The 26,833-nt window shown below is 38.7% G+C and overlaps 2 protein-coding genes across 4 annotated transcripts; both read right to left on the bottom strand.

Annotated features, from left to right (window-relative positions):
* Positions 1-10,573: 10,573 nt before the first annotated feature.
* LOC129728165 (uncharacterized) lies at positions 10,574-11,161 on the bottom strand. The gene has a single exon (XM_055686582.1). It carries the CDS (start codon positions 11,159-11,161, stop codon positions 10,574-10,576), a length of 588 nt encoding a protein of 195 aa, XP_055542557.1.
* LOC129731129 (1-acyl-sn-glycerol-3-phosphate acyltransferase alpha-like) lies at positions 11,101-25,615 on the bottom strand. 3 transcript variants are annotated; one of them, XM_055690902.1, is made up of 6 exons: positions 25,418-25,615; positions 13,201-13,379; positions 12,627-12,760; positions 12,374-12,555; positions 12,143-12,308; positions 11,101-12,084 (listed from the first exon to the last, which is right to left on the bottom strand). In XM_055690902.1, exons 2-6 carry the CDS (start codon positions 13,377-13,379, stop codon positions 11,924-11,926), a joined length of 822 nt encoding a protein of 273 aa, XP_055546877.1. In that variant the 5' UTR covers positions 25,418-25,615; the 3' UTR covers positions 11,101-11,923. The 3 variants fall into 3 exon arrangements, with proteins under 3 accessions (XP_055546877.1, XP_055546876.1, XP_055546878.1); XM_055690901.1 differs by having other exon boundaries at positions 25,030-25,612; XM_055690903.1 differs by lacking the exon at positions 25,418-25,615 and adding an exon at positions 24,895-25,034.
* Between the last annotated feature and the right edge of the window lie 1,218 nt (positions 25,616-26,833).

Genomic DNA, 26,833 nt, shown 5'->3' with positions numbered 1-26,833 from the left:
GAAAGAGGAAATAAAACATGGATTCGTTCGGAATCCAGCACTTCTCCCTTTCAGTGGCTGCCCCACCATTTCCAATAGGCTTTTGACAACCTCTAATGTATAAGGAACATGTGTGTCAAGTTTGGTGAATATCGATCAAGGCGTCCAAGAGTTAAATTTTATTTATTAATTTTTATTTTATTTATTTATTTCGTCAAGCAGATGTAGACTACAGTTATAATAATACAATGTTTTCTATATTCTATACATTATTTCCAGTAGTTAGTCGTTTTTTGATTTGATTTCTGCCCATATTTTCGCTGTTGATATTTTCGCAGTGCTGATTATAGTGACGCATCATGCGATTTATTGAGCCATTTTTTTAATTAGTTAGTTCTGTGAAAGCTTTCCGAAAATACTTTACGATTTCTTAATTGACGACTGGGTGCATAAAAATTTAGTTGCAATAATAATTTAGAAGATTGCACGCGTTGAGAAATAATGTCATTGATAAAGTAAAGCATTGGAAGTTCGCGGCGTTTTTTAAGTGCTTGTATGTCTATAAGCATGCAGCGTGCTTCATATGGTTATTTAGAAGTCTTTCGAATATTCCGGAATCTGCTGCATTGATTATTTCTATAAAGAGCTTCATGTCGTCAGCATATAAAAGCACATGTATTGATTTAAGAAGAAAGGAAATGTCATTCACGTTTAATATAAAAAGAAGAGGGCCCAGGTGAGAGCCTTGAGGAACCCCGGAAGTTACTTCTATTGGGTTTGAAAAGGAATTTTGAAAGCGGACTATTTGTGTTAAGTAAGACTGCAGCCATTCCAAAAATTTTGTTTCCATTCCGTATTTTTCGAGCTTGAAGAGCAATAAAGGTATGTCGATTCTACCAAATTCCATAAAATATAAGCAAAAGAAAACGTTTTTTCTAATGTGCTCAAGGATGGGAAAAAGCGTTCAAGTGATAATTAAACAGTAGTCCAAACTGATTGTTTATCGCTTTCGATAATTTCAAAAGGATATGTGTTGAAAAATTTTCACTCGCGATTACTTTGCTTTGTTTGTTTCGTTTCGCGCTTTCGATTTTTTTTCACACATGTAGATAAGTACAATACGCCCAAACCGAGAAGCTAATTTTCTTCTTTTGAAATATGTAAGCGAAAATGAAAGCCGGATGTTCTACGGGGTGCTGTCTTCTAGAAATAGGAATTTAGATACTGTTATTGTGGCCAGGGCGCATCAAACAGATTTCCTAAAAGCATGTATTCAAGTATATTACATGCAAGCTTTCATGCAATATAGGGCTTCGGAAGTTGTTTTCTTCAGCAGGTTCCTGCATAAGATCGCTGTAGAAAACCTGCCGAAGAAAACCACTGACGAAGCCGTTCGCTACCCTACATTAAGTACATGCCAGATTGAGATTTTAATTGCCTTATAGTTTGGAGGTTTCAACCAAGAAATACATTAGAGAATTATCGAGTGACTAGTTTGATACTTTCTATACTTTATACTTTATGAGTGCAGTTTTACATCATTGTGAGACAAATCTTTAAAGTATGGCATCATTTTATGTCGTTGATTCAATACTGAATGTATTACAAAAATCGCAGCTTAAAACTATTGAACTGAAAAAAAATCGGTGAGAGAATTTTCGTCTTCAGGAAACGAAGATTTTCAGTATTGATTCTCCTGAAATTATCACTAACGATTATTTTTCATTTCTGTAACTAAGTAGCCGTATTACTGTTGATAAATGAAAATCAACAAAACGATTCCATGCGATAAAAAATCGGAAGTGATTCTTCGAGTGAATGATTTTTTCCATCCTTGAATGTGCTTCAATTTTGCTCCAAAAAGCAGAGATTGATCACTTACCAAAAAAGTTATATCGTTTGGTCGCAGGTAATCGCAACTAAACTCTTTTGAAATTGTTATTAGACACCTGAAACTTGAATAAAAACAGGGACCTAGCCTTGGAACTACTGGGAAAAAAAGATATCGACCGACAAAGTTGAAAATGATTTTTATTGTTTTTAGATAGTTTATTTGACACGGCACGATACAATTTATGTCTAACTGAGCCAAGTACATTTTTTTTTAAATTCTAAATTAGCAGGGAAAAGAGGGAGGCCTTTTCTTTATTCTCGCGGCCGACTACGAGCTAGTGGGGATTTAAGGTGAGAGAAGGGGTGTTACAATTTTGTTTTTAACTATTTTGTATTACAGAATGTATTCATTTGTACGTGGCTAACCAGTGATGTTCTATTTAAGCAGTTTTGGTCTGAGGTGTCTGCGTAAACATAGGGATGCCGAGTCTTCGTTTTAGTGTCTCCAGCCGGGTGTATCATTCTCTTTCAGTTTGTGACAGAAATTGTATTCTAGCAAATAGATAAAAGAAATCAAATTTTAATGCCAGCATTTTTTATAAACCCGTATAGCTGTGTCATGTACTGGAGATCACCGCTTCCCAGAATGTCTCTAACGGGTACGTTCGGTTGTTTTCCTCGGGCCCGAAGGGAATCTCTAAGCTCGGACCTAACACCACAGTATTCGGTACACGACCAAACAACTTACTGTCTACAAGCCCTATAAGAAAGAGATGCGTGTTTAACGTGTAGTGATTGGACATAAGTCTGGACATCACGCGAATGAAGTCCCGACCTACATCCAACCCCTTGAACCATGCTTTCGTCGATACCTTAGGAAAAATGGAATGTAGCCACCGTCACAGTTCATCTGAGTTCCATGATGATTGCCAACTGTTGAGTGTTCTCTGACGCAAAATGCTATAAAATTCATCATAAGCAATTGGTCTTTCATAAATATCGCCATCAATAGCACCCACCTTAGCTAAAGAGTCAGCCTTTTCATTACCCGGAATCGAGCAATGAGAAGGGACCCACGCTAAGGTAACCCGGTAATTTTTATCTGTTGAAGCACTTAAAAACCGCCGTATTTTCCCCAGGAAATACGGGTTGTGCTTCACAGGCTTCATCGATCGCAGAGTCTGAATGGCACTGAGACTATCTGTGAAGATGAAGTAGTGGTCTGTGGGTAGGGTTTCGATGATTCCAAAAGAGTACTGAATAGCAGCAAGTTCTGCGACGTACACGGAAGCAGGAGCATCGAGTTTGTAGGAGGCGGTAAAACTTTCGTGGAAAACACCGAAGCCAGTGGACTCATCTAGATTAGATCCGTCAGTGTAAAACCTTTTATCATAACTAACATGTTTAAACTTATTGGAAAAGGGATCTCTTGGGGTCGCAATTGATCCGGGATACCAGAAATGTCTTGTTCCATGGTGGTGTCGAAGAATATAGCATTATTAGAAGTATCTAAAAGTGCGACATTGGAGGAATCGTATGAAGAAGGGTTAATATCTTGAGCCATATAGTCAAAATATAAAGTCATAAATCTGGATTGAGATTGAAGGTCGACCAACCTCTCGAAATTTTCAATTACTAATGGGTTCATAACTGTGCATCGAATTAGCAACCGGTAAGAGAGATTCCAAAAACGATGTTTTAACGGAAGAATACCCGCTAACACTTCAAGACTCATCGTATGGGTCGACTGCATGCAACCCAAGGCAATACGCAAACAACGATATTGTATTCTCTCTAATTTTATAATGTGTGTTCGCGGCGGAGCGAAAGTAGAAACAGCCGTACTCAAGAACTGACAATATCGTTGTTTGGTATAACCTTAGAAGGTCTCCTGGGTGAGCACCCCACCAAGTTCCGGTAATCGTACGAAGAAAATTAATCCTCTGTTGGCATTTTTGTGTCAGATACCTAATATGACAAGCCCAGGTGCATTTAGAGTCGAACCAGACCCCAAGATATTTAGCGATTAAAACCTGAGAGATCGTTTTACCCGTTAGTAGGAGCTGCAGCTGAGCTGGGTTATGCTTCCTAGAAAAAACGACCAGCTCAGTTTTCTCCGGAGAGAATTCGATACCCAGCTTAAGAGCCCATTCAGACAAATTGTCTAAGGTATCTTGCAATGGTCCTTGCAGATCGCTAGCCTCGCTACCAGTAATGGATACAAAGCTATCGTCTGCAAGTTGCCTTAGCGTGCATGAATTTGCAAGACATTCGTAATTGACGTAAAAATTATATAAGAGAGGACTTAAACTTGAGCCCTGGGGAAGGCCCATGTAACTAATTCGGGAAGTTGTCGAATCGCCATGTGAGAAATACATATGCTTTTCTGACAACAAATTGAGCAAAAAGTTATTCAAATTTGGTGAAAGTCCCTGCGAATGAAGTTTCGCGCTTAAAATTCTACAGAGACAGAGTCAAAAGCCCTCTTAATATCCATGAACGCAGAAGCCATTTGCTCTTTTCGAGCAAAGGCTAGTTGAATTTCAGTAGAAAGCAACGCTAGGCAATCGTTCGTCCCTTTGCCCCGGCGAAAGCCAAATTGAGTATCTGAAAGTAACCCATTTGTTTCGACCCATTTGTCTAACCGTAAGAGGATCATTTTCTCCATTAATTTCCGGAGGCAAGAGAGCATCGCAATCGGCCTATATGAATTGTGATCAGAGGCAGGTTCCCCGGGTTTCCGAATAGCAATGACTTTTACCTCCCTCCAGTCATGCGGAACAATATTTAGCTCAAGAAACTTGTTGAACAAATTCAACAAGCGTCTTTTTGCAGAGTCGGGTAGATTCTTCAACAGGTTGAATTTTATTCTATCTAACCCTGGAGCCTTATTGTTGCACGACAGAAGAGCCATTGAAAATTCCAACATCGAAAATAGAGGCTCTTCCGTAGTTACTAATAACGCGTCGCGAAAGGTTTTCTGTTCCGGTACAGAGTCCGCACAGACCTTTTTGGCAAAATCGAGTATCCAGCGATCTGAATACTCCTCACTTTCATTCGAAACGTCACGGTTCCGCACGCGCCTGGCGGTATCCCAAAGAGTGCTCATCGCTGTTTCCCTCGACAACGCGTTTACGAACCGCCGCCAGTACCCGCGTTTTTTCGCCTTTACTAAGCTCTTCATCTGCCAGCCCAGTGCCTCGTACTTTCGAAGCAGGTTGACAGTGCCGTACTCCCGGTAGTCCTTATACGCCGCGGACCTTCGCGCGTACAGCTCAGAGCACTCTTTGTCCCACCATTTGTTGGGAGGGCGCTGTCTAATCGTCACCCCGGGTATCGGTTTCGTCTGAGCTTGAGTCGCGGCGTCGATTATCAAGCCAGCTAAGAACGCGTATTCTTCCTCCGGAGGAAGTTCCTCGTGAGTCTCGATAGATTGCGCTATAATAGACTCATAACACTTCCAATCAATATTACGTGTAAGGTCGTAGGAAATATTGATTGGGCTCGGGGGAGTTGAACCATTAGCAATTGATATAACGATTGGAAGATGATCACTACCGTGGGGATCGTTGATTACTTTCCACTGGCAATCTAGCGCTAGTGATGTCGAGCAGAGGGATAGGTCAAGCACGCTTTCACGTGCTGGAGGATTAGGTACACGTGTCGCTTCCCCAGTATTCAAAACTGTCATATTGAAGTCGTCGATCAAGTTACAGATTGAAGAAGATCGGTTGTCGTCGTACAGCGACCCCCATAGCGAACAGTGAGAATTAAAATCTCCCAATATCAAAAATGGCGCGGAAGGCAACTCTGCTATATCAGTGAGATGCCTCTGTTCAATCCGCGCGGATGGAGGGATATATAACGAAACAAGCATAGGTCTTTTCCATTCATATTCGTTTGAATGGCAACGACTTCAATATTCGAGATCGAGGGGAGGTCGATTCGGAAGAAGGAATAGCACTTTTTAATCCCTAAAAGTACCCCTCCACCGTGTGAGTCTCAATCTCGACGAATAATGTTAAAATTGCGGAAATTGAGTTGATCGTTTGAATTGAGAAAGGTTTCACAGAGCGCAAATGCGTCACAATTGTATGTATTTATTAAATGAGAAAATAGATCGAATTTGGGGATGATACTTCTGCAATTCCACTGTAATACAGTGATAAAATTCCTAACCTCTTTCGCCGTATTGGTCATCGAAAGATACGATAGCTGAAATGAGGGGCCAAGTTGCTGCTAGTTGCTTCAAAAAGGTTTTCACTATAGGAAGAAGGGCAAGAAGAATATTTTGTAGGGGATCTGGTATGTTGAATGTTTTAAATATCCAGTCCACAATTTCAGATAATTTTATTAACCCTGTTTCTTTTTTATCTTCTGATCGAGAAATGGGTGCACGAGGGGTTTTTGGTGCCCCAGGAAGCGGTGGGTACTCCTGGTTTGATTTAAAGTTAAAACCGGGAGGTACTTGCTTCGGTTTTTCCTCACCGCTTCCTTTTTGTGTTGGTTCATTGGTCGTTCCGCTAGGGGTTATCTTGCGACCTTTGCGAGAAAGATTAGGAGAGTTGATCATTCTCCTCTTCCTAGATCCTTCTGGCATGGCATAAGAACACCCTTCGACGGGATCGTCAGATGTACCCTCATCGGTTGGCAAAAAGGAAAAGATGTTTCCTTTCGAGGGTGGCTCAGCACTCTTCAGCATTTCTGCGAAAGAGCGCTTTGATCGTTCCTTTAGGGAACGCTTAATTTTTTCCTCGCGCTGTTTGTACGCGGGACACGCCGAAAGGTCATGCCGAGTTCCCTCGCAGTAAACACACTTTTCAGTATCCTCACTGCAAGCGGTATCAGCATGACTGCCTCCGCACTTGCTGCAGCGTGCCTTGTTGCAGCAGTAGGTGGCTGTATGACCTAACTGCTTGCAGTTTTGGCAATGCATGACCCGCGGTACGAACAGGCGTACAGGCAGACGAACCCTGTCCAAAGAGATGTAGTTCGGCAGTGCGGATCCGGCGAATGTTACACGGAAGAAATCCGAAGGGAAGAATTTCTTCTTCCCTTCTTCGATGGATACTGAATGCAATTGCTTGACATCCAGTATCTTTACATCTTGAATCAGGGGGTTCTTGAAGCAGCCAACCCCGTGACGCAAAATGTCATCGACCGTGAGGCTTCCTTCGGTAACCACACCGTCGATCTCCACGTCCTTGGCAGGGATATACACGCGGTACTCTCTCGTGAAGAGCTCGTAGCTAGCAATTGCGTTTGCTTGCTTCAAGCTACTCACGACAACTCGCAGTTTGTTCGGTCTAACCTTTGTAATTTCGGTTACGTCCGAAAACTGTTTTGCCAGGTCCTTGCCGATTTGAATAATATTTAGAGGCTTCTTTAAGGGCCTGAAGTAAACTACGAACGGACCTTTCGAAGCATCTGGGTAAGCTTTCACCCGTGTTGCCGGTACCCTCGGTACGGGGCTAGGTAGCGGGGAAGGTAGAGGGGAATTGATGGGGGAGATCTGAATCTCTTCCCCATTTGTTTCCACATCCAGGAATAGTTGCACCTGCATGTCGTCCATTTTGCGGGAGCGTTACGCTCTACCGCACACAAACGATAAATAGTCGAATGTGGGGGGGGGGGGGGTCAAGTAGTTGCAATTAAATTTTAAAAACAATTTTTCAAACTACAATGGATCAAAATAAAAAAAAGGCAGTAATACTAATACTAATGACAATAGTAATAATAATAATAATAATAATAATAATAATAATAATAATAATAATAATAATAATAATGATAATAATAATAATAATAATAATAATAATAATTATAATAATAACAACAATAATAATACTATTAGTAATAATGATAAAAATTCTAAAGTGAATACTTCACCGAACGTCTAAGTCACGACCTCACGGCTGATAGTAGGATCAATCGAGTGTCTCCGCAGAACAAACAATGACGATCCAGCTTCGTGTTGTGGTGACACAGTGGCCGTATCTTACACGCGACCTTGTAGATGCCACCTGTAGTTGACTTCCACTCGCTCGATCGTATGGTGGTCCGTGCTGCTAGCGGGGTAACAGCGGTGCGGGAGCATTATTCTTGCTGATATATCAGCTGCGTATCAGATCACTGAAGTTGAAAATGATGATTTTTCTCATTTTCTTCTAATTGTCAAGCGGTTTTAATCGGTTGGTCGCAGGTAATCGCAGCTTAACTTTTCTGAGATTGTAAAGAATAATGATTTTTCATCATTTTATTCTTTTTGTTATTGCTTATCTCTTTTTCCACTCATTCTCGTGAAAGCCAAATCACTTACGTTTATTAAAATATAATACACTGAATAAAAATTATGTTAACATGATCAAAAAAATGTTTTTTCGGAATTTGTATACTTACTATGAAAACCCAAAATTTTAAGTCGGTTTTAAACGCTTGGTCGCAGGTGGTCACAGCTTTTGAATTCGTTAGTAGACACCTGAAAGTTAAAAGAAAAACAAGGACCCAGCACGGGGGCTCTTGGGAGTAAAAAGATGCTGTCCAACGAAGTTGAAAATGATGATTTTTTTTCATTTTCTTCTTTTTATTGTGCTTAATCTATTTTTCTTTCACCCATAAAACCACACAACAACACATTTTTCTGAAAGCCCAATCAATAACGTTTACAAAAATATAATACACTCAATAGTTATTCTGTTATTACACAGTGCAACTAAAATTGACTTTTTCTTCTGCCTCGGTTTCTATATATAATTTTTTGGGTATTTTAGGGGTAGACGCCATTCTGATTTAAGATCAAATATCAAAATTCCATGAGTTTGTCCACATATTTGCATCTTCTTACCCATCTTTAAAAAAAAAACAGATCTTAAATCGGACAAAAACTGAGCTCAAAACGGTTATTCTACAAAACCGGTTTTGCAAGGTTTTAGTATATTTTACAAAACAAAATAATATCGAGTGTGTCTGAGCATTAATGGTAATGCGCTAACATCTGAAAGTGGTAGTCAAATTATATCTTATATTGAGTAAAAAAGTCCCAAAACGGTGATTCTACAAAACCGGTTCTGGCATGGTTCTAGTATATTTCACAGAGCAAAATAATATCGAGTATGGCTGAGCATTAATGGTAATGCGTTGATATCTAAAAGTGGTAGTCAAATTATATTTTATATTGAGTAAAAAAGTCTCAGAAATCGATTGGCAGGTGTCTGATCTACGTAAAATGCCAGCAACATGTCGATTTTGCCCCAATTTTCCTACAATATTGAATTAGGTTTATCTCGACGTTAAATTAACCTGTTTGAAATCTGTTTAATGTAATTTCAAGAGTGTAAGCGGTACTCAAAGATACAATAACAATTTGGCATCACATGAAACTCCCCCTCTTGCGGGGAGGGGCTTGCATTTTTGGCCAGGACCGGTCAAAACATAAAAATCTTTCTTCAGCTTTGAGACGGAATCATCGCGTCTTCGATAAAGTCAAATGCGACCCCCTCCCCGCAAAAAGGCGATGATCATGTGATGCCAAATTTTTATTGTATCTCTGAGTATCGCTTACACTCTTGATATTACATTAAACAGATTTCAAATAAGTTAATTTAACGTCGAGATAAACCTAATTTAGTATTGTAGAGAAATTGGGGCAAAATCGACATGTTGCTGACTAATTACGTAGATCAGACACCTGCCAATCGATTTCTGAGACTTTTTTACTCAATATAAAATATAATTTGACTACCACTTTTAGATATTAACGCATTACCATTAATTCTCAGCCATACTCGATATTATTTTGCTCTGTGAAATATACTAAAATCATGCCAAAACCGGTTTCGTAGAATCACCGTTTTGAGCTCAGTTTTTGTCCAATTTAAGATCTGTTTTTTTTTTAAAGATGGGTGAGAAGATGCAAATATGTAGACAAACTCATAGAATTTTGACATTTGATCTTATAGGGTATGGTAGAGTGTGTGCCTATTGTGAAAAATACCAAAGTACAGTAAGGTCGTTTTTATGCGGTTTTTTTTTACGCGGGTTGCTTTCCTCTATTACTCGAAAAAGGTACCAGATATCGACCTTATTTCAATCACATTTTCCGTTTTAGGCCACGAGTGATCATATATCAGTTTTCAAAAAAAATCACAATTTTTGGTGTAAATACTCAAAATTTTAAATATTGCATTTTGGTCTCTAGATTGGCCACTAACATATTCAACGAGGTTTCAACGTTTTAGGACGGTTTCATTTGTTATATTTGCAACTCAAAAAAGTCATTTTTTACGCCGGCCTTACAAATTTGGAACGCATCCCCCGCGTAAAAAACGACCTTAGTGTATTTTGAAGTACTCTAGATCATGATTAACAAACAAACAAACATTTACACGAATTAGAAAACCTTTGCAGTTTCAAGTTAGGTTGTAGTTTTCAGGTTGTGTATTTTATAGTTTTCGGGTTGTTTTTTTCTTTTTGTCTATATATTTTTCAACAGTAAACATGCCTTTTTGTCATTTAGACGCTTTCAAAAAACTGCTCTCGACGGAAAAGGGCATCAATAGAGAAAAGTACAACCCCTCCTGGAATCCAGGATGTCAGCGAAGTTCCATTGAAATCTATCAAAATGACAAAAAAGGGGTTTTCTGCGTTCTGATTTTGCTATTTTTTTTATTCGAATTAAATTAAATTTTGGGAGCATGATAAAAAATTATGTATTTCATTTAGCTACATCATATCGATCTGTAATAGTTCATTTCAACTTTTCTCAATCGAACCGCAGTGGCGATTCATCCTTCCGTTCATCGTAGGTGCGAAATCTCATCTTCGAGAAGCCGCTGCGACTCTTCTTCCGGTGGCTGTGCTTGATGTCCAGAAAGCTGTTCGAAGGAAGCGGTCCCGGGCTGCGCGGTACGATCACGTAGGTGCTGCCCGAACACGGCACCCTTGATCGCTGGGAACACTGTGACAGTTTGCCTTCACACGGCCGTTGGATGGCTGCAGCCAGCGCCGGAACCGTCCGTTCCTGTTCCGCTAGCACATCCCGTCGTTCCGCCGCTGCAGTCAATCCTTGCATCACTTTACTCTTGTAAATGTCTCGATACGTCATCTTACCATCTTCGAGCACCCGCTGGCTGGTCAGTGAGTTGCAATAATAATCGTAATACTGATCCAACCGGGCCACGCAGTTGTGGCAGATCGTTTTCGGAAGGCTGTCATCCCGCTCGATCGAAATCGGCAAACACACGCGGATCTTGGTCAGAATTTTGTGCTTATCCGCATACTGACCGTACAGGGATACTTGTAATTCGTCGGTTGAAAGACAGATACGGCAAACCGGTTTTAAAGAAGACATTTTGCGATTTTTTTTTTCACTCGGCTGAACTGAGCTTGCTTTGTTTACTCTCGTCCGACAATCACACGTGGCTGTCAACGATTTATTCGAATCCGGGTTACTTTGCAAGATGGCAGTCACAAGGGGCGAGTTGATGGATGTTGGACTTTCGCAAGATGAAATAGTTTTTTTTTTTATGTGAAGAAATTTTAATAATTATTACAGACTGCAAATCACGTGTACATAAATTAGTTCTGTTCGTAAAATCTCACTACAATTGATTTTCACTGCATTGTGCTGCCAAGATATTGTATTTACATAGTTTGCCTTTTACAAGTTTAAATTCAGCAGTCAGCAATGGGTTGCAGTTTGCGCATTAAGTTAGAGAGGAACTTTACCCGTCCTTTTTCTTGCTAAGACACCGTTTTTTCTCTTGTTCATAAATTATATAAAACCGAGCAATTTGTGCGATTGAAAGAACGTCTAAACTATCGCGTTTCGCGATTTTCTTCAGGTATCTATTTAATGTGTGGGCGGGGAAGATGAATTACTTGAGCAGTCTTTATTCCATCGTGCCTTCGTATAGTATTCTGTTTGTTTGTTTTTTTTTATAAATCGATGGGTGGAAGGAAAGTGCTGATGAAAAGCTTTCAATTTCCACGCAATTATTCTTCAAGACTGCAGCATTGGTAAGCATTTGTGAAGCTTGTAAAAAAGTACAAAACAAACCCACTGGAAAGGTGTTCTCGGCCGTTTCTTTCGAGTAACTAACGGACGGCCAATCTACAGACTTTTGCTGAGATTGTTTATCGCCAACGATTCATCACTCAACGTCTCGTACTCGGCCTGCATTAGCTTGTAGACCCGATCCATTAGCGCTGGAATGTCCTCCTTCGTCAGGCCGGCACAGGAAATTTCCGGCAGTATTTTAATTATGTTTTGACCTAAAATTACCAACAACTCACAGAATAATAGAATTTTTTGTTCATGTTCGCTACAAACCTCGGTTGAAAACTTTCGCTTTGGAATTCAGAAAATGGTACTTGGATATTACCACCGGTTGTATGAAACCTTGCGACTCGATGGCAACGTGAAAGGAACCTTTCTTAAAGGGTAGCAAGCTGTCCCCATGCCCTCGGGTTCCTTCGGGAAAGAATAAAATTTTCGCCTGAATGCATAATGCATGTGCGCGGTTAACAAAGCGTAAAATTCAACATTTATAACAGCACCAACCTGCTTTTCGTTGATAGCTTTCGTCTCCTTGTTGATTGTTGTTTTTGCCTCCTTCTGGTTTTTCCGATCGATGAAAAGCGTTCCCCACAGCCAACTGGCCGTTCCGAAGGGGAACAAGTAGAGCACCTCCCGTTTAGCGACTACCGTGGCCCGGCCGATAATGGGCCAAAGGTAAGCCAACACTAAAAAATATATCAAACATTAAATCCATTTTTTGCTAATCAATCTTCATTCATTCCCCTCCGGCACTCACCGATAAGATCCAAAGCACTCTGATGGTTCATTAGCACCACTCCACCGTGCTTTTGGTCGATGTTTTCTATTCCACGAACTTCGAACGTTGCTCCCAGCATCTTTCCAAACTTCCTACAGCAAAAGGCCGGAAACCTGTGGCCGGAGAAGGAAAAACAAAACTGTCATTATTAATGAAAACAACAATCTACGACTCGACTCGTTCCTGCCCTTATACGCACATGTGTATACATATTTAATGAAAACACTACCATCGGAGTTCGTGGCCCGTCGTTTTCCCGGAAGGGAATATCTGCTCAATTATTAAGGGCAAATTTTTCTGACCTTGCGTTTCAAGCGGCGAAACCGAGGGTGTCGGACAATTGGACACACAAAACATGGGAGATAAATTACATTGATTATTGATTGAATCAATGGCAAAATTACTGGCTATTGATGGAGACAAAAGCGCACCCTTCGGATAAATCCGATTATAGAACAAACCCAAATTGATATGTAAGCAAGCAAACTATTGTTTCTATACATCGTAATAACGATACGGAGAAGAGGGAGAAATAATCGAGTACGGTACTTACAAAGCATTGCGATGATCCCGCGGCCGGAGCAGCATAAATGGAATTGGTCCAACGGCACAAACCATCGACAGGACGAAGAAACAGACGAACTTAAAGTAGTACCGGGCGGTCGAGGAGAAGGTGATGATGAAGAACGCCATGAAGGCAAGCCCCAACAGTTCGCTGTCGATGGCGGTCATCTGAAAGGAGGTGGAACGGTAAAGCTGTAGGGCTCGAGAACAAATTACACTCGGATACGTGGTACAAGGACTAAGTGCTGTTAGTTGCTCATGTAATCAATTGTAAACAAACAGCCGAAAAATCGATACTCAGCCTACTTATTTTGGAGCAGAGGGATTTTGGGGGAAAAAAACGTAAAACAATGCAATTAGATTCACCCCCGGAATTAGGTTCGGGTACCGTAGGCAGAAATGGAGAAGCTAAGAACTATGCCAGGATTTCCCCAGCGACAATCAAATTTGGTGATAAAAGTACTCTATTGTTGATAATGAATTTCATGGAAATTCCATGCATACGGAAGTTAATTTCAACTTTTGCAGATATGATGACATTGCTTGATAATATGAAATTTTACAGAATTCTTTCTTCACTTCTATTGAAACGTATTTAGAAAATATTTGAAATCATATCCCCACCAAGCTTCAAAGTTATAAATCTCTACAAAGGTTAAATGTAGTGGTTCGTTTTTCATCCCAATATACAGTAAAACATATTAGACAAGTGAGTATATTGCAAGTTTTTTAAACTCATGTTTAATTCTTAATGACAATTAGAAAAATTAGAAAGCTGTAAGCTTAATTAACACAAATTATTATAGGGTATCGAACGTCTTCGTCATTGGTTTTCTTCGGCAGTTTTTCTGCAGCAATCTTACACAAAAGGGGGCCGAAGAAAACCACTGACGGAGACGTTCGATACCCTACTTCATTTCGTCAAGCTAAAAATTTCGAACTGCTCGGTATTTAACTACAGCAACAATAACCTATTGGTTCTCTGGATATTGTTAAAAGTCCTATAAAAGCAATTTCTGTAGCCTGAACATTAAAAATTTATCTACGTTCAAATGAGGGCTTTTTATGATATTTGTCCTAAATAACATATTCAACTCCGATATTGAATACTGTAACATGAATCCGATAGTTTAAGTCTAGAAGCCCACTAAAAACACCATTAAAATACAATTATTCTTGAAAATGAAAAAAAAGTAAAATAGGGTCCAAAAATTAATTTTGATGAAAGAAATGGTCTGACATTTCTTCATTCTCATTACTTTCTCGTTTTTGTAGATAGAGTTAAAAGTTGTTCTACAATGCTGTAGCTTCTTTGTTAAGTTTTATATCCAAAATTATAATCCAAAAATTTGGAAAATCAAAGATTCTCGACTTGATCGGGAATCGAAACCGACATCACAACCGTGTGGGAGAGCTAACCGGCCGACATCGTTAACCACAGGACCACGGGGATCACAATTAGCTTTGACTCAGTTGATCGATTTTCGATATTTTTAGATCAAATTAAATGTAGGTAATTATTGCTAGTTTTAAGACAAAATACTGAGGAATCGAATAGGACTACAATAATTTATTTTTAAATTGATTAATTTATACTCTATGATTCATCTAACCAAAATCTTTTTTTTTATTCTCGCTTATTTACCGTCGGTCTAGTTCCACTACTGTTATTGTGCCAATCACCGACGCCCGGGGAGGCGACTCCACCCAGGACCCTAACTCACGACCCGTTGATTAACGGACCGGCGCCAACTTCCTCATGCGATGGAAGGCGTGACCCAGAGATTTTTCGCCTCAGAAAATCTCCCGGTGTCGATTAGGATTGAATCTAGACCAGTTGGGTTGGTTGTGAGTGGATCACGCCACCTCACAGTCATCAAAGTCAAAGTCCTCAAAGTCGTGATTTTTCGACCTTCAAAAAACTACCAAGGGGGGAGTAGAGGAAATTGGGAAAATCGATTTTTTTTCGATGCCAAATGTCTTAGAAATGCATAAAACGTCGAGATCTGGTGTTATCTCGAAAAAAAAATTTTTTTGAACGAAAATCGACCTTCTAGGACTTGGCCGTTTACTGAGGGAATATTTGAAAACAAGCTTCTAAAATGACTCACAGCTCATTCCAAACCAGTTGTAATTTTTTTCAATGTTCATTAGGTATCTCAAACTGGATTTTCACTAGGGTGGTTTATTTATTTCTTACTAGGGTAGTTCCAAACACAATAAAAATTTAATGTTTAAGTGGTTTAGTAGGAAAAATGCTCATATTTATTTGCATCATATTTATTCACATCATATATATGATATACCACAAGGATGGACCAACTAGTGTTCCGTGAGGGTGGTGGCAACTACGTGGTATCTCCCAGATGATCTCGAGGTACGATGCTGGCTAACAAGCCAGTCGTCGTAGGTTCGAGTCTCGATTCGGGAGAGACTGGTAGTGTCAGTAGGATCGTAGCGCTAGTCCCGCAATTGTCCTGTGCACTAAACAGTCGGCTGCAAAGTCTGTGTAAAAAATAAACAGAAGGCCAAGTTCCGATTTGGAATGTAGCACCAACCCAAGTAACACACAAAACATGTTATAAAAGAATATTGTGAATTCTTTTCTAACATGTTTTGTAGTCATATAAGAGTACTATAAGCGCAATTGCAAACTTGTGTTGTTATATTCTTGTTCTCGCGATGTTCTTTTAAAGCATAATTGTGTCTCATAGATTATTGAATATAAACTGCCGCTGCTGGTCCGTAAATTGTGTTTGTGATGTTATCAAAACTGCACAGAAAACATCTTAAAATACATTATTTGCGAGAAGTTGTTTTTCACCAGTGATTCAATCACATTTCGAAAACAAGCTCGTTTTTTTCCTGGTTTTGGAGATGTTTTTCAATAGCATGGGTTAAACGAACAATAACTTTTACATGAATGGCACTTATTTTCGAGTTGTCTTCCAGAAAGACCATTTCTTATGATTGATCTTAGTATTCAGCAGCCAACGCAAAATTACTTGATCAAATTGTTATTAAAATATTTCAACGATTTCAATAAAACTATTCCAGGTGGGTAAAAATGTACCATGAAAGAATAAACAAAACGCTTGCAGTGCAACCAATATCACTTCATTTTTTTTAACCGTATATCTAACAATGTTTTCTAGTTTTACTATATTCTAAGTCTAGATAACGTTGAAACTATGCGAAAACAATTTTAATATTCAAGGTACAGAAACAATCCATTTTAAAAGGTTGTACATTGCTTTTTATAATTATTTTTAAATTAATTGGAAGTGCCATTGACGAGACGATTGTCGATCTTGATGCACTGCGCATAACAACACATTTGCGCATGCGCTGGGTAAATGTTGTCATAGCAACATTCTGTAATGTTGCTATGACAACATTTGTCATAGCAACATTCTGTAATGCAGCGGTTCTCAACCTGGAGTACGCGAGAGCCTTCAGGGGGTACGCGAAAGAAAAATCAGTAATGGCGGACAAAGCAATTTTTTTTAAATACTTTATTTATTGTTCAAACTTGCTCTTAAAACATGACTGTAGCAATCACAGATCAATTTGAAACCTGAACTAGACTACCACAACACGATCTACCACTACTCTCTCCCACTCTGCGTGAACATTCCAAGCAGGGGGGTACAATTGATTTGGTAAATATCGCCAAGGGGTACGCGTACAAAAAAGGTTGAGAACCGCTGCTGTAATGCATAACCTTTTATCCACTGATTGACAAATAGAACACGGTATCCAATGAATGGCGCATGAAGTAGAACACAATGTTTCACCATGAAATTTGACGCGCACTTAGAACTTTGTAGGGGAACTGCTCCATTATTCATCTCAGCCCATATATTCTCATCTCATACAACATGAAAACACAATTGAAAACAGGAAAAAACGCATATTTTCTAACTAAACCAATCTGCTAATCCATGAAATGGATTCTTCTTAGTTCACTTTAGATTTCTCATAAAGTAAAATCCTCAAAAACTCACTTAAAAGCTCTTAATTTTATGTTATAGTCGGGCATCTGTACTCAAAAACTCAGTTTATTTAATCACCTACCTCAGAAAACATAACCCGCGCATTGTTCAGCAGCCAACCAAAGGGTTTTTTCACCACTAGCGCAGCACTTTTTATTTAAACTACCAAACAAAATCGCTCACTACACTAAGAATACTTTAATCTTTGAAATTCACCTCGAATTTCCTAAAACAAGCTTGAATTAGCAGAAATATATGAGATGAATTACTACAAATCCTAAATTTCAACTGTATGTATTTGCATCTGAAGAAAATCAAAAGTTACCAAATCAGTTTCTGTTAATACGAAAAAATCATACTGAAAATGTTAAATTATTCCGACATAATTGACATAAACAGCAAGCACTGCAGTGGTCACCTAGGTTACCAATTTTGCACGTAAACAACTACTGCGGGTATCTAGGTAACCTCTACGACGGGCTGCGGCTACGTTCATTCAGGTTAATGTGATTCATCGATGATTAACAGTGGGGTGAATATGGGGGCGTCGTGAGATGAATAATTGAGCAGTGATTCAAGTTTTGAGTTGGATATGGAAGCGTTGTGTAAAAAGGTTTGTTCTACAAAATTCAGGATAAATCTAGCTAAGTTTACTGAATATACAATGCTGAACGATTTCATAAGAGCATGTAAGCGTGTTTTGTTCATTTATTCAATGATTTCGTGAAAATTTGGTGTTTATTCCGTGCATTCTTCGTGAGTATCGGACTAATGAGATGAATAATGGAGCAGTTCCCCTATTACAAGCATCGAAACGTTGATCTAATATTGTTTCTTATTTTTCGGTGATTATTCGAAATGCCGTAATCACTATTTTTTCCAATATTTTTATTTTGAAGTTTTATGCTTACGGCAGCGATGTTTTGATTAGTTAGCAATTAGGGGTACTGGGGGTAAGCCCGGCACTGAGCGTAAGACCGTCACCCCTAGGATTTTACTAGAAAACGCTATTTAACTGTATTTTGGAATATGTGAAGTGTTGGCATTTAATATTTTAGACATTTTAAGACACATCGAAGCCACCGTGAAACGTCAAACGTCAAAATAATAGACAAAACATACGCTACTGCAGCTGATGCGTAAACGAATGTAATGTTTCGTGAGTGTAACTTAAGCTTTTATTCATTTGAAAAGACTAGAATAACTTTTCGTTGCTCTACAATTTATTGCCTGTATTGTTAGCAATCACAGGAATTCCATCTGATGAAAAAGGAAGCGATAAATTTGTAAAAATACTCTTATGAAAAAATGTGTGCTGTCGGGGTAACGCCGTCACCCAGTAAGTGGGGCAAGCCCGACATGGTCTGAGGCTAGTTGAATGTTACTGACACATATTTCTCATCTATTACCGATGTCTCGCTGATAAATAAATTAATTAATCGACTCAGAACCATACACTCAAGCTCTTCTGTGATTTGTTAATGATTCCAAGGGTTATTAGAGGTGTCAAATAAACTTAATCAAGTCACAAAACTGACGGCTTTCCCGGTGGTATTTGAAATATGCTCCGGTGTGGTCAATGTGATCCTGGCTTCAATGAAACTAGTTAACAATATGATTTAAAGTGCCACATGATAGGCCGAGTATCAAATTCTTGCATTGTTTATGCATAATGTTCACTTGTTCCGGCAATCTGCCCAGAACCAGCTAACCGACAACAACCAAATTCAACAGTAACATACAGAAATGTAAGATCTCTCATTCGGCGGTTTTCGAATTCAAATTGGTTCAGTTAATTCGAGTTAATTCATGAACAAACTTAGAAGCCGGTGTTACCCCCAAGGGGTGCCGGTTTCACCCGCACTGATTGCTGAACGTCGTTTTTATCCTAGTTTCAAAACTTCACTATTCCTTGTAAAATAACAATTTGAAAGTACTGAAAACCTTCATATCTTGTAGAAAACAATCTGGGCATGAAAGAAGTATAACAATATTTGCCATCAAGTCCTACTAAAGAATCATTTTCCTTAGGGGGCCGGACTTACCCCCAGTACCCCTACAACTTGAAAATAACATGTTTTGAACGTTTTCTCACCGTATTGATACTCGAGATGTATCCTGCAGCATATGGCTTGCTTTCATGAAGTTATATAATACTTCATATAGCACCAGTACTTGCTATAGTAGCCTTTTGCGTTTTTGTGGTGATAGAGATATCATGGAAAAGGTGATATCAACTGAAATCTATAACTGAAGGTTGTGTTAGAGGAGTTGTCTAAACTGTTCTATAATATTGCCAGTCATGGCACAAGTAACGCAACGGTAATGACATAAGTTTCCTACTATGATTGCTTTTTTCTACTCATTAACAATAAATTCTATTTTTATTGTTTTGAGAACCACCCTAGTAAAAAATAAATGAACAACCCTGATGAAAATCAAGTTTGAGATACCTAATAAACTTTGAAATAATTTACATCTGGTTTGGTGGAACGAACTGTGAGTCATTTTAGAAGCCCATCTCAAAATATTCCATATTATATCGGTTGTTCAGAAAACGGCTCAAAAAAAGTCCCAGAAGGTCGATTTTCGGTCAAAAATTTTTTTTTAAATATCACCAGATCTCGACGTTTTATGCATTTCTAAAACCGCATTGGTAGCTTTTCGAAGGTCGAAAAATCACGACTTTGAGCGCTTTGAGGCACCCCTAAGTCATGTCCGATTGAGCTGAAATTCTGCACAGATCATTTTTGACGTGGGACTACGTCTTTGTTTCCTTTACTGGTATGCATTCTGTAAAATTGGAAATGAAACTGGAAAATGTTGCGTCAGATTTCGAACGATAATAACAACATAACGACAGTAACCAATATGTTGATGGATAGAGGTTTGGCTTTCCCTGCTATCAGCAACGTTTTGTAAAAGAGAAAATTACAACACTTTGAGGCACCAAAAGGTGCAAGTTGCCGATCATTTTTGTTCTCTGGTTATTCCGGCTAGAATTCCAACCATTTTAGTACTTTTGCAGTAGCCATGCACTACCAACATCCACCAGCGTTACGGGTGAAACCTGGCACGAGATGATCGGTACTATTTTGTCTTTCCTCCTTTCAACGGTTAGCACCTAACGCCACTGGTACGGTTTCAGAATGAAAATGATGGGTTGAAATGTTCGAACAGCACCTTTCATGTCAAGGCTTCGTCAGTTAGGTAGAAAGAAGGAGGAGTTAAGTAGAATATGGAATGGTAAGGAATGTAAATAAGCATCGGAAACAGAAAGTGACAACAACAATAACAACAAAGTCAGATCGGTTGTATCCGTTAGTGTCGACTGTGCTTGGGAAGAGAGGTAGTGATTGGCTGCGCGGTATGATTTAGACAATCGATATTATTTACCAATTTTTCAATAGTGTATCTCAAACAATAGTTTGTTTCTTTTTACAAAAATTTAACCATAAAAGAATTTCTGATCGATTGATGCCAAAACCTCGAAAACCTGATTATAAATTAATGAAAAATGGTTGAAGTACTAGGTTTTCAAATTCAGGTACCTAACTTCCAGATAGACGTAGTCCTGCGTCAAAAATCGATTTCAAAACATTTTCATCGATCAAAAAAGTAAAATTTTAACCGCTTTGAAACTCCTCATCCCGGAGCCCAACTTTGCTAAAATTTCGGATCGAGACTTTTTCCGAGGAGACAAAACATTTTAGAAAAATTTTAATCCGAATTCAATTAAAATGAGCGTACAGAAGCGAGCAGATTTGTTTTTTTTTTTTTTTTTTTTTGAGAAAAATCATTTAACTTCTTTCAATATTAAATCTTTTTGATCAAGACGGCTTATAATTAGGAAAAAAGCAGTTCAGCTTGGTTTTCTCACGAATAAATCAAGCTTAAAGGAAGATTTTGTTTTCTGTGTGGACTCATCACTGCGACCAGAGATTAGATATATTGTGATATTGCCCAGGTGTTTTCTGTACTCCGCATTTCATATTATTGGCAGTTTCACTATGGAAGTAAGTGATACGCTTATCATTCATATCCGTGCATGTGTGTAAGTTTCACCTTCCCGTTTCAAGCTCAATTCCCTGGAGAGAAATTGAAAAGTTACTCACACCAGTTTAATTATAATAGCGACTTATTTTTGTTAGAAGGAGAGTCAACAGGGGAACTGTAGAATTCAAATTGAAGAAAGGGTACGTGGTGGAGAGCCTGAGAATCAACCCATGCTAAAGTTCTTCGACAACCAAATGGCCTGATTCTACTAAGATTCAAACCCACGGCAGCTACGTGACTCCCCATCGAGGAAGATACTCGAGTAGCTCCAATAGATAGGTTTGAATTACTGAAAGAGAATCAATCGCCATCAGTTCGGCCAAAGTATAATTTGTTGCTAACATCTGTTAAAAGGAAATGTTTCCTAAATTTTTTCATCACTTTTTTTAAAAGTTTCTCATGATGATATCACTAATCAGTGACGAAACGTCGGACAGTATAGAATAACGTCGTTTTACAATTTTTAAATCAACAAAAGTGTAAAAAGTATATAAGCCCAGAAGTGATAGAGATGCTTTCAAGTGGCATTAACACACTGTTTACAAAACGAATTGAATTAACTTTTCCAATATGTGATTACCGTCTATTGAAGATTGAGTGTAGACTAGTCAACGGGTATGATGAAATCGTTAACCGCTTGCACATATAGAATGCAGTACAACTCGCTTTAATTATTCAATCCATATCGTTAAATAAACATAATAATTCAGCCTTCACATGAGGTCAATGCCTGTTGAAGTCGATGAGCGATGAATAAACTAGCCGAAACATCGATCATGCAGTTCCTACAAGCTGCTCCAGCTGGTCTCCGTGACATAAAGGAACGATTGACGATGGGTTCAATGTTTACATGTCTTAGGTCAACTTATTAGTGAGCGATAGTTGGTCTACGACCTTTGGAATTAATAATAACAATGGAATCTCACTGCTACTTTAAGAACAAATGTCATTTCAAAATTGTGCATCTATTTTTAAAATAGATAATGAGATAAAATAATTGTACGCAGTTTTTGCGCGACTTTTTTCTGGTTGGTTTTTGTTTGCTGGCATTGTGATAAGATATCATTCAACCTTGAGTTTCGCAACATTCGGACCTTCAGTGTTGCAGATATAAATCCGATAAGAAGCACCGTGAAAGAGCTTGTGGATTAAGTGGATAATGTTAATGCAAATTAAATGCCGTGACAGCGAAACAATCAGCAGGTGGTAACTGTGCTTGGCTCCTACGATATTTTGCTGGTGGAATCCGAAAAACGTGCCACAGTAACAATTGTTCGACATGTGTCAGGTACAGCAAAAAATGATGTTAAATATTTCTTGAATTCTAATTCAATCGCCCTCAATATAAGCATTCTTTTAGATTTCCAATAAAATTTAAGTGTAGTTAAAATCTGTTTATATTACAAGATAATATGATAACACAATTACGGTTTGTCCCGTAAAATTATTTGAATGAAAGCATCGATTGCAAAAAAGAGTTGGCAACAATTAGACAATTGGCAAACGCTCATATAGTTAACGTTCATTTTATAACTTTATGCAGTGGTTATCATTAGGAACTAGAAGAAACTGATTTTTAAATTGACAAAATACATTTGAAACTTCCTCAGAAACAGTTTACTTAAAAAAAGATAAAGAAAAGATTTCTCGCCACAAAAAAATTAAAAAATGATGAGAAGAAAACAATATATGCAGGAAAATTTTGTTATTTAAATCTGATCTGATTGTAATCATACGGGACTTTTCTTAATTAGGGCAAAGTTATCGAAGCGCAGCTGTCGATAAGATACTGTAGAATCACGGAACTTTCAAACAATAAGCAAACCGAGTAATCACAAGTTGATTCACGGTCCGATTTCAATGAGGTGCAAGGTTTATGGTACGTATAAAATCGAAAACACATCGCACAATGATAACAATTGCACGCATTGCATAGGGAGTCTCTGAGAAAAAGCCCCCGGGATCGATATTCAAAGTTATACTAACAGAAATCTCACTGATCAAACTGGATCAGATTTTCGAGTGATGAAATTGTGCCAGACATGCTGCACTTAGACATAGAGTTTTACATTCACTTACCGGCAAACCGGATTTGTGCCACTCTAGACTGATAAGCCCGCCCAGATTGGATTTACGTTATCAGCATCTTACGTAATCGCTTTCATTTCGATCCAAACGTGTCGGTCGATCGAAGGTGTATTGAGAATCGTAAATATATTGATACTTACGATCTCTTTGTTTTGATGTTAGTCAATAATAATGGACGTAAGTTCATCGTCATGTTATTGTTAATGCTAAATGATTTTAGGCCTTATTCACAATCAAAAGTTATTTTAATAAATAACACTAAAATTTCAACTAATAGAAGTTGAATTTTCCTTGATTTTTCAATCGAAACTGGACGGTATTCCAAAATTTTTTATATAAAGTTCAGGATGATAAAGTGGGAGACTTTCTTTTAAGTTTAGTTTTGAAGTATTTTATACTGAACAATGAAGTATGTACTTTGGGTTGGGGAGTGCGGTAAGACGCAGTCCTACGTCAAAAAAAAATCGGCAAAGTTAAACACTCATACTTTTTTACATAAAATATGTCAAAATCGGGATGTATGTTGTCTAGAACATGAATTATATTAAAATTACCAAAAAATGTTTGCTTTTTTGTTTAATTAGACTCCAGAAAAATTGCTGTAACACACACATGATATTTTCCATAGAACATCTACAGCCGACCCATCATAAGAAAAGATTGCCAGTAATCACATATTGCTTTGAGAAAATAGAACCCGTCTGTAGTGTCCTCAGATTACAAATACCGTTTGAACTTAATCTTGAACTCATCGAGTTCAATTATAAACAATAACGAATTATCGACACAGTTCGATCAGCTTAAATGAGGCTACCTGCCTGAGCACCTGTCCACCGTGATTATCTTGTTTTTGTTTCAAAGTTCACTCGGGCTAACATTATTAACCTGTAACCGCTTCACTTATCAGCACTCACCACCAATCAACGAAAGTTTTATCAATATTTATTGATTGCCCTTTATTGGAATTCTCGTGCTCGTAAAAGCACGTCCCGGTCATACCGATACGGCATCAGCTGCATGTGCACGGAATTGCAAATCGATTGCCATTCCATACTGGGTCAAGCTGCGGCTCTGTTAAAAAATTCAAAACCCTAGCTTTGCTTCCTGTGACACAAACGTACGTCATTCCCCGACCGGAAGCAGCAAATTTTGGTTTCGCTTCTTCTTCAAAGGGCAGCCGAAAACAATCAACATAAACAACTTCTACATACATCACGCCAGTCCACAGTGACGAAAAGGCACGCAATCAAGTGCAATACCGGTGCTATCAGCCGGCTGCAGTCAGCTGATTGGCAAAAAGATGCTCAACTCAAAACATTCGCTCCGTTGATTACGTGTCTAGCCAGCAGTCGCATACGATTAGCCGAGAGTGACTTCTGACATTGCACGCGCGCTGGACGCTCAAAAAACGTGTGTACCTATAACGATTTGATTTCATTATACTGATTCAACTGATTGTGTCCACGTTTAGTAACGAACAAATTAGCCAATTCTTGACATGGAGGGAAACATCTCATCACAACACACTGCACACTAAAACCTACGCATTGATGCTCATATCAGAGTTCTGCTTGCTCCTTTCGATATCATGCAGTTTCCAACTGAAATCAACAAAATCTCTTCTCACCCACCACCCACTATCAACCTCCAGAACCGCGCACTGCTCGCTATCACTTTACCTTTTCCAACTTGTTTAGTATACTCCTCCGGTTCGGTAACAGGCAGAGGGCAGCAGCGCGTCTAAATTGAACCTAAATTGGTTCACACATTTAATTCGATTGAGTTTGTCTGCTCACTGACAACGACCGTGGCAACTATTTTTAACGCTGCAGCACTCGATCGGATGATCGGATGGGACTTCTATTTTGCACTGGGCTCTAATTTGTATTCACTTAGCACAGCCCGTGTCGCGGCTGGTCGGGCAATTGTTCGCTGATTGCACAATAATAAACGCCAATAAACGAGACGAAAGCTTCCAACATATGTCACGCCGAGATTTTCAACTCTCCCGGCGGCGCGGCGTGGAGCGATCTCATACAACCAAGCTGGGCTGGCACAAATACATACACCCACGTCAGGACATTCGAGGCGGGCTTCTAACGGTTCCACAACGGAAATAAACCCACGCAAATTTACGATAAACAACACAAGCAACACTCATGTGAGAGCGCGCGCAGAAAACGTCAACCGACCAGTGAATCAACAAGCGACTGACTGCTCCGCTGTTCGCGAACCATGGCTTTGACTGCCGCTATGCTAACCAGAAGCTACGGGCATTGTTCGCTCCCTATGATTGTTATTACTTGACCAGTGTGTCACGTCCGTGTCGTGACACAACAGTATAGTATTTCCATTTATTTTCGTATTCTATATGGAAAATGGAAGCTTACTGTTGCAAGCTTGTGGAAATACTACGAAAGCTCTTCACTAACACAACCTCCATCGAGGAGGCGAGCAGAGTTGCCAAATTCCAATATTTATGATTGTTTCCATCTACTTCTAGCTTACAAGAATTTTAATACGTAAAAATGTAAAATGAGGAATATTTCATACGAGAAATTTAACACTTATAAAATATTTTGGGTTAGCAGTCGAGCACCAGCATTCCAGTAAAGATGACTAGAACAAGATACCTGACTTCCAGTTTTTTCATACATTTTGCCCACGGCACCTGTACAACGTTTTTTTTTTTTTTTGAAAACGGATAAAGTAAGGAACGGCTGTTTATCTAGCTATCGTGTGAATAGATAAAATACCGTTCATCACAGAAAAAACGGAAATAATAATTGAAAGAAATCAACCTAAATCGTCGCCATCCAGGGTGCTATTTGCATGCTGAAGAAAATCCCTTGAAAACTGCTTGAAGTAAATACGGGGTAACTGAAATAGTTTTCCTCGTTTGGAAACTTTAACTGAAGTTTTATAACCTGCAAACTACTGCTGACTGAACAAAAGTAGTGAACACTATATCAACGTGTTCAGTTACTTTGTCTCAATATACACGAGGCTGCATAAGCTGCTCAAAATAGGTACCTCACCCTATATGATTACCTTTGGTCTAAAACGGAAAACGTGATTGAAATGAGTTCGATATCTTGTACCGTTTTTAAAAAATGGAGCAAAACAACCCGCGTAAAAAAAAATCTCAGTTTTACATTTCAACACGTATTTTGACGCAGAATTACGTCTTATGCTAACATAATGGAATAGGGATGCAAATTCAAAATACCGAAAACATCGAGAGCGTCACGAAAATGGTCCAATTTCAAAAGCTTGTAGCTCAACTTTCTTTCAACGAATTTTCTTAACTCTTGCAGCAATCGATTTGAAAAATAGTAAAGAGTCAACCAAAATGCGGATAATTACACAATTGAAAAATGTAGAGCCCTATTTAGCCCGCATGTTTTGACCAATGAGAACTGAAAACAAAACCAATTATCAACCAATATGAATAATCAAATGAAACTCAGAGGTAAAAAATCG

The sequence above is a fragment of the Wyeomyia smithii genome, chromosome 3, assembly GCF_029784165.1.
Source record: "Wyeomyia smithii strain HCP4-BCI-WySm-NY-G18 chromosome 3, ASM2978416v1, whole genome shotgun sequence".
In the NCBI taxonomy this organism is placed as follows: domain Eukaryota; kingdom Metazoa; phylum Arthropoda; class Insecta; order Diptera; family Culicidae; genus Wyeomyia; species Wyeomyia smithii.
The sequence above is the reverse complement of the archived record's forward strand: the minus strand, read 5'-3'. Positions and strand labels throughout refer to the sequence as shown.

What these genes read in the sequence shown, in the direction of transcription:
- LOC129728165 (XM_055686582.1), bottom strand. Translation starts at nt 11,161, where the DNA reads ATGTCTTCTTTAAAACCGGTTTGCCGTATCTGTCTTTCAACCGACGAA.
- LOC129731129 (XM_055690902.1), bottom strand. Translation starts at nt 13,379, where the DNA reads ATGACCGCCATCGACAGCGAACTGTTGGGGCTTGCCTTCATGGCGTTC. An exon ending in GAGTGCTTTGGATCTTATCG is followed by an intron (nt 12,556 to 12,626) that starts GTGAGTGCCGGA and finishes TATATTTTTTAG; the next exon opens with TGTTGGCTTACCTTTGGCCC. An exon ending in AGCGAAAGTTTTCAACCGAG is followed by an intron (nt 12,085 to 12,142) that starts GTTTGTAGCGAA and finishes TGGTAATTTTAG; the next exon opens with GTCAAAACATAATTAAAATA.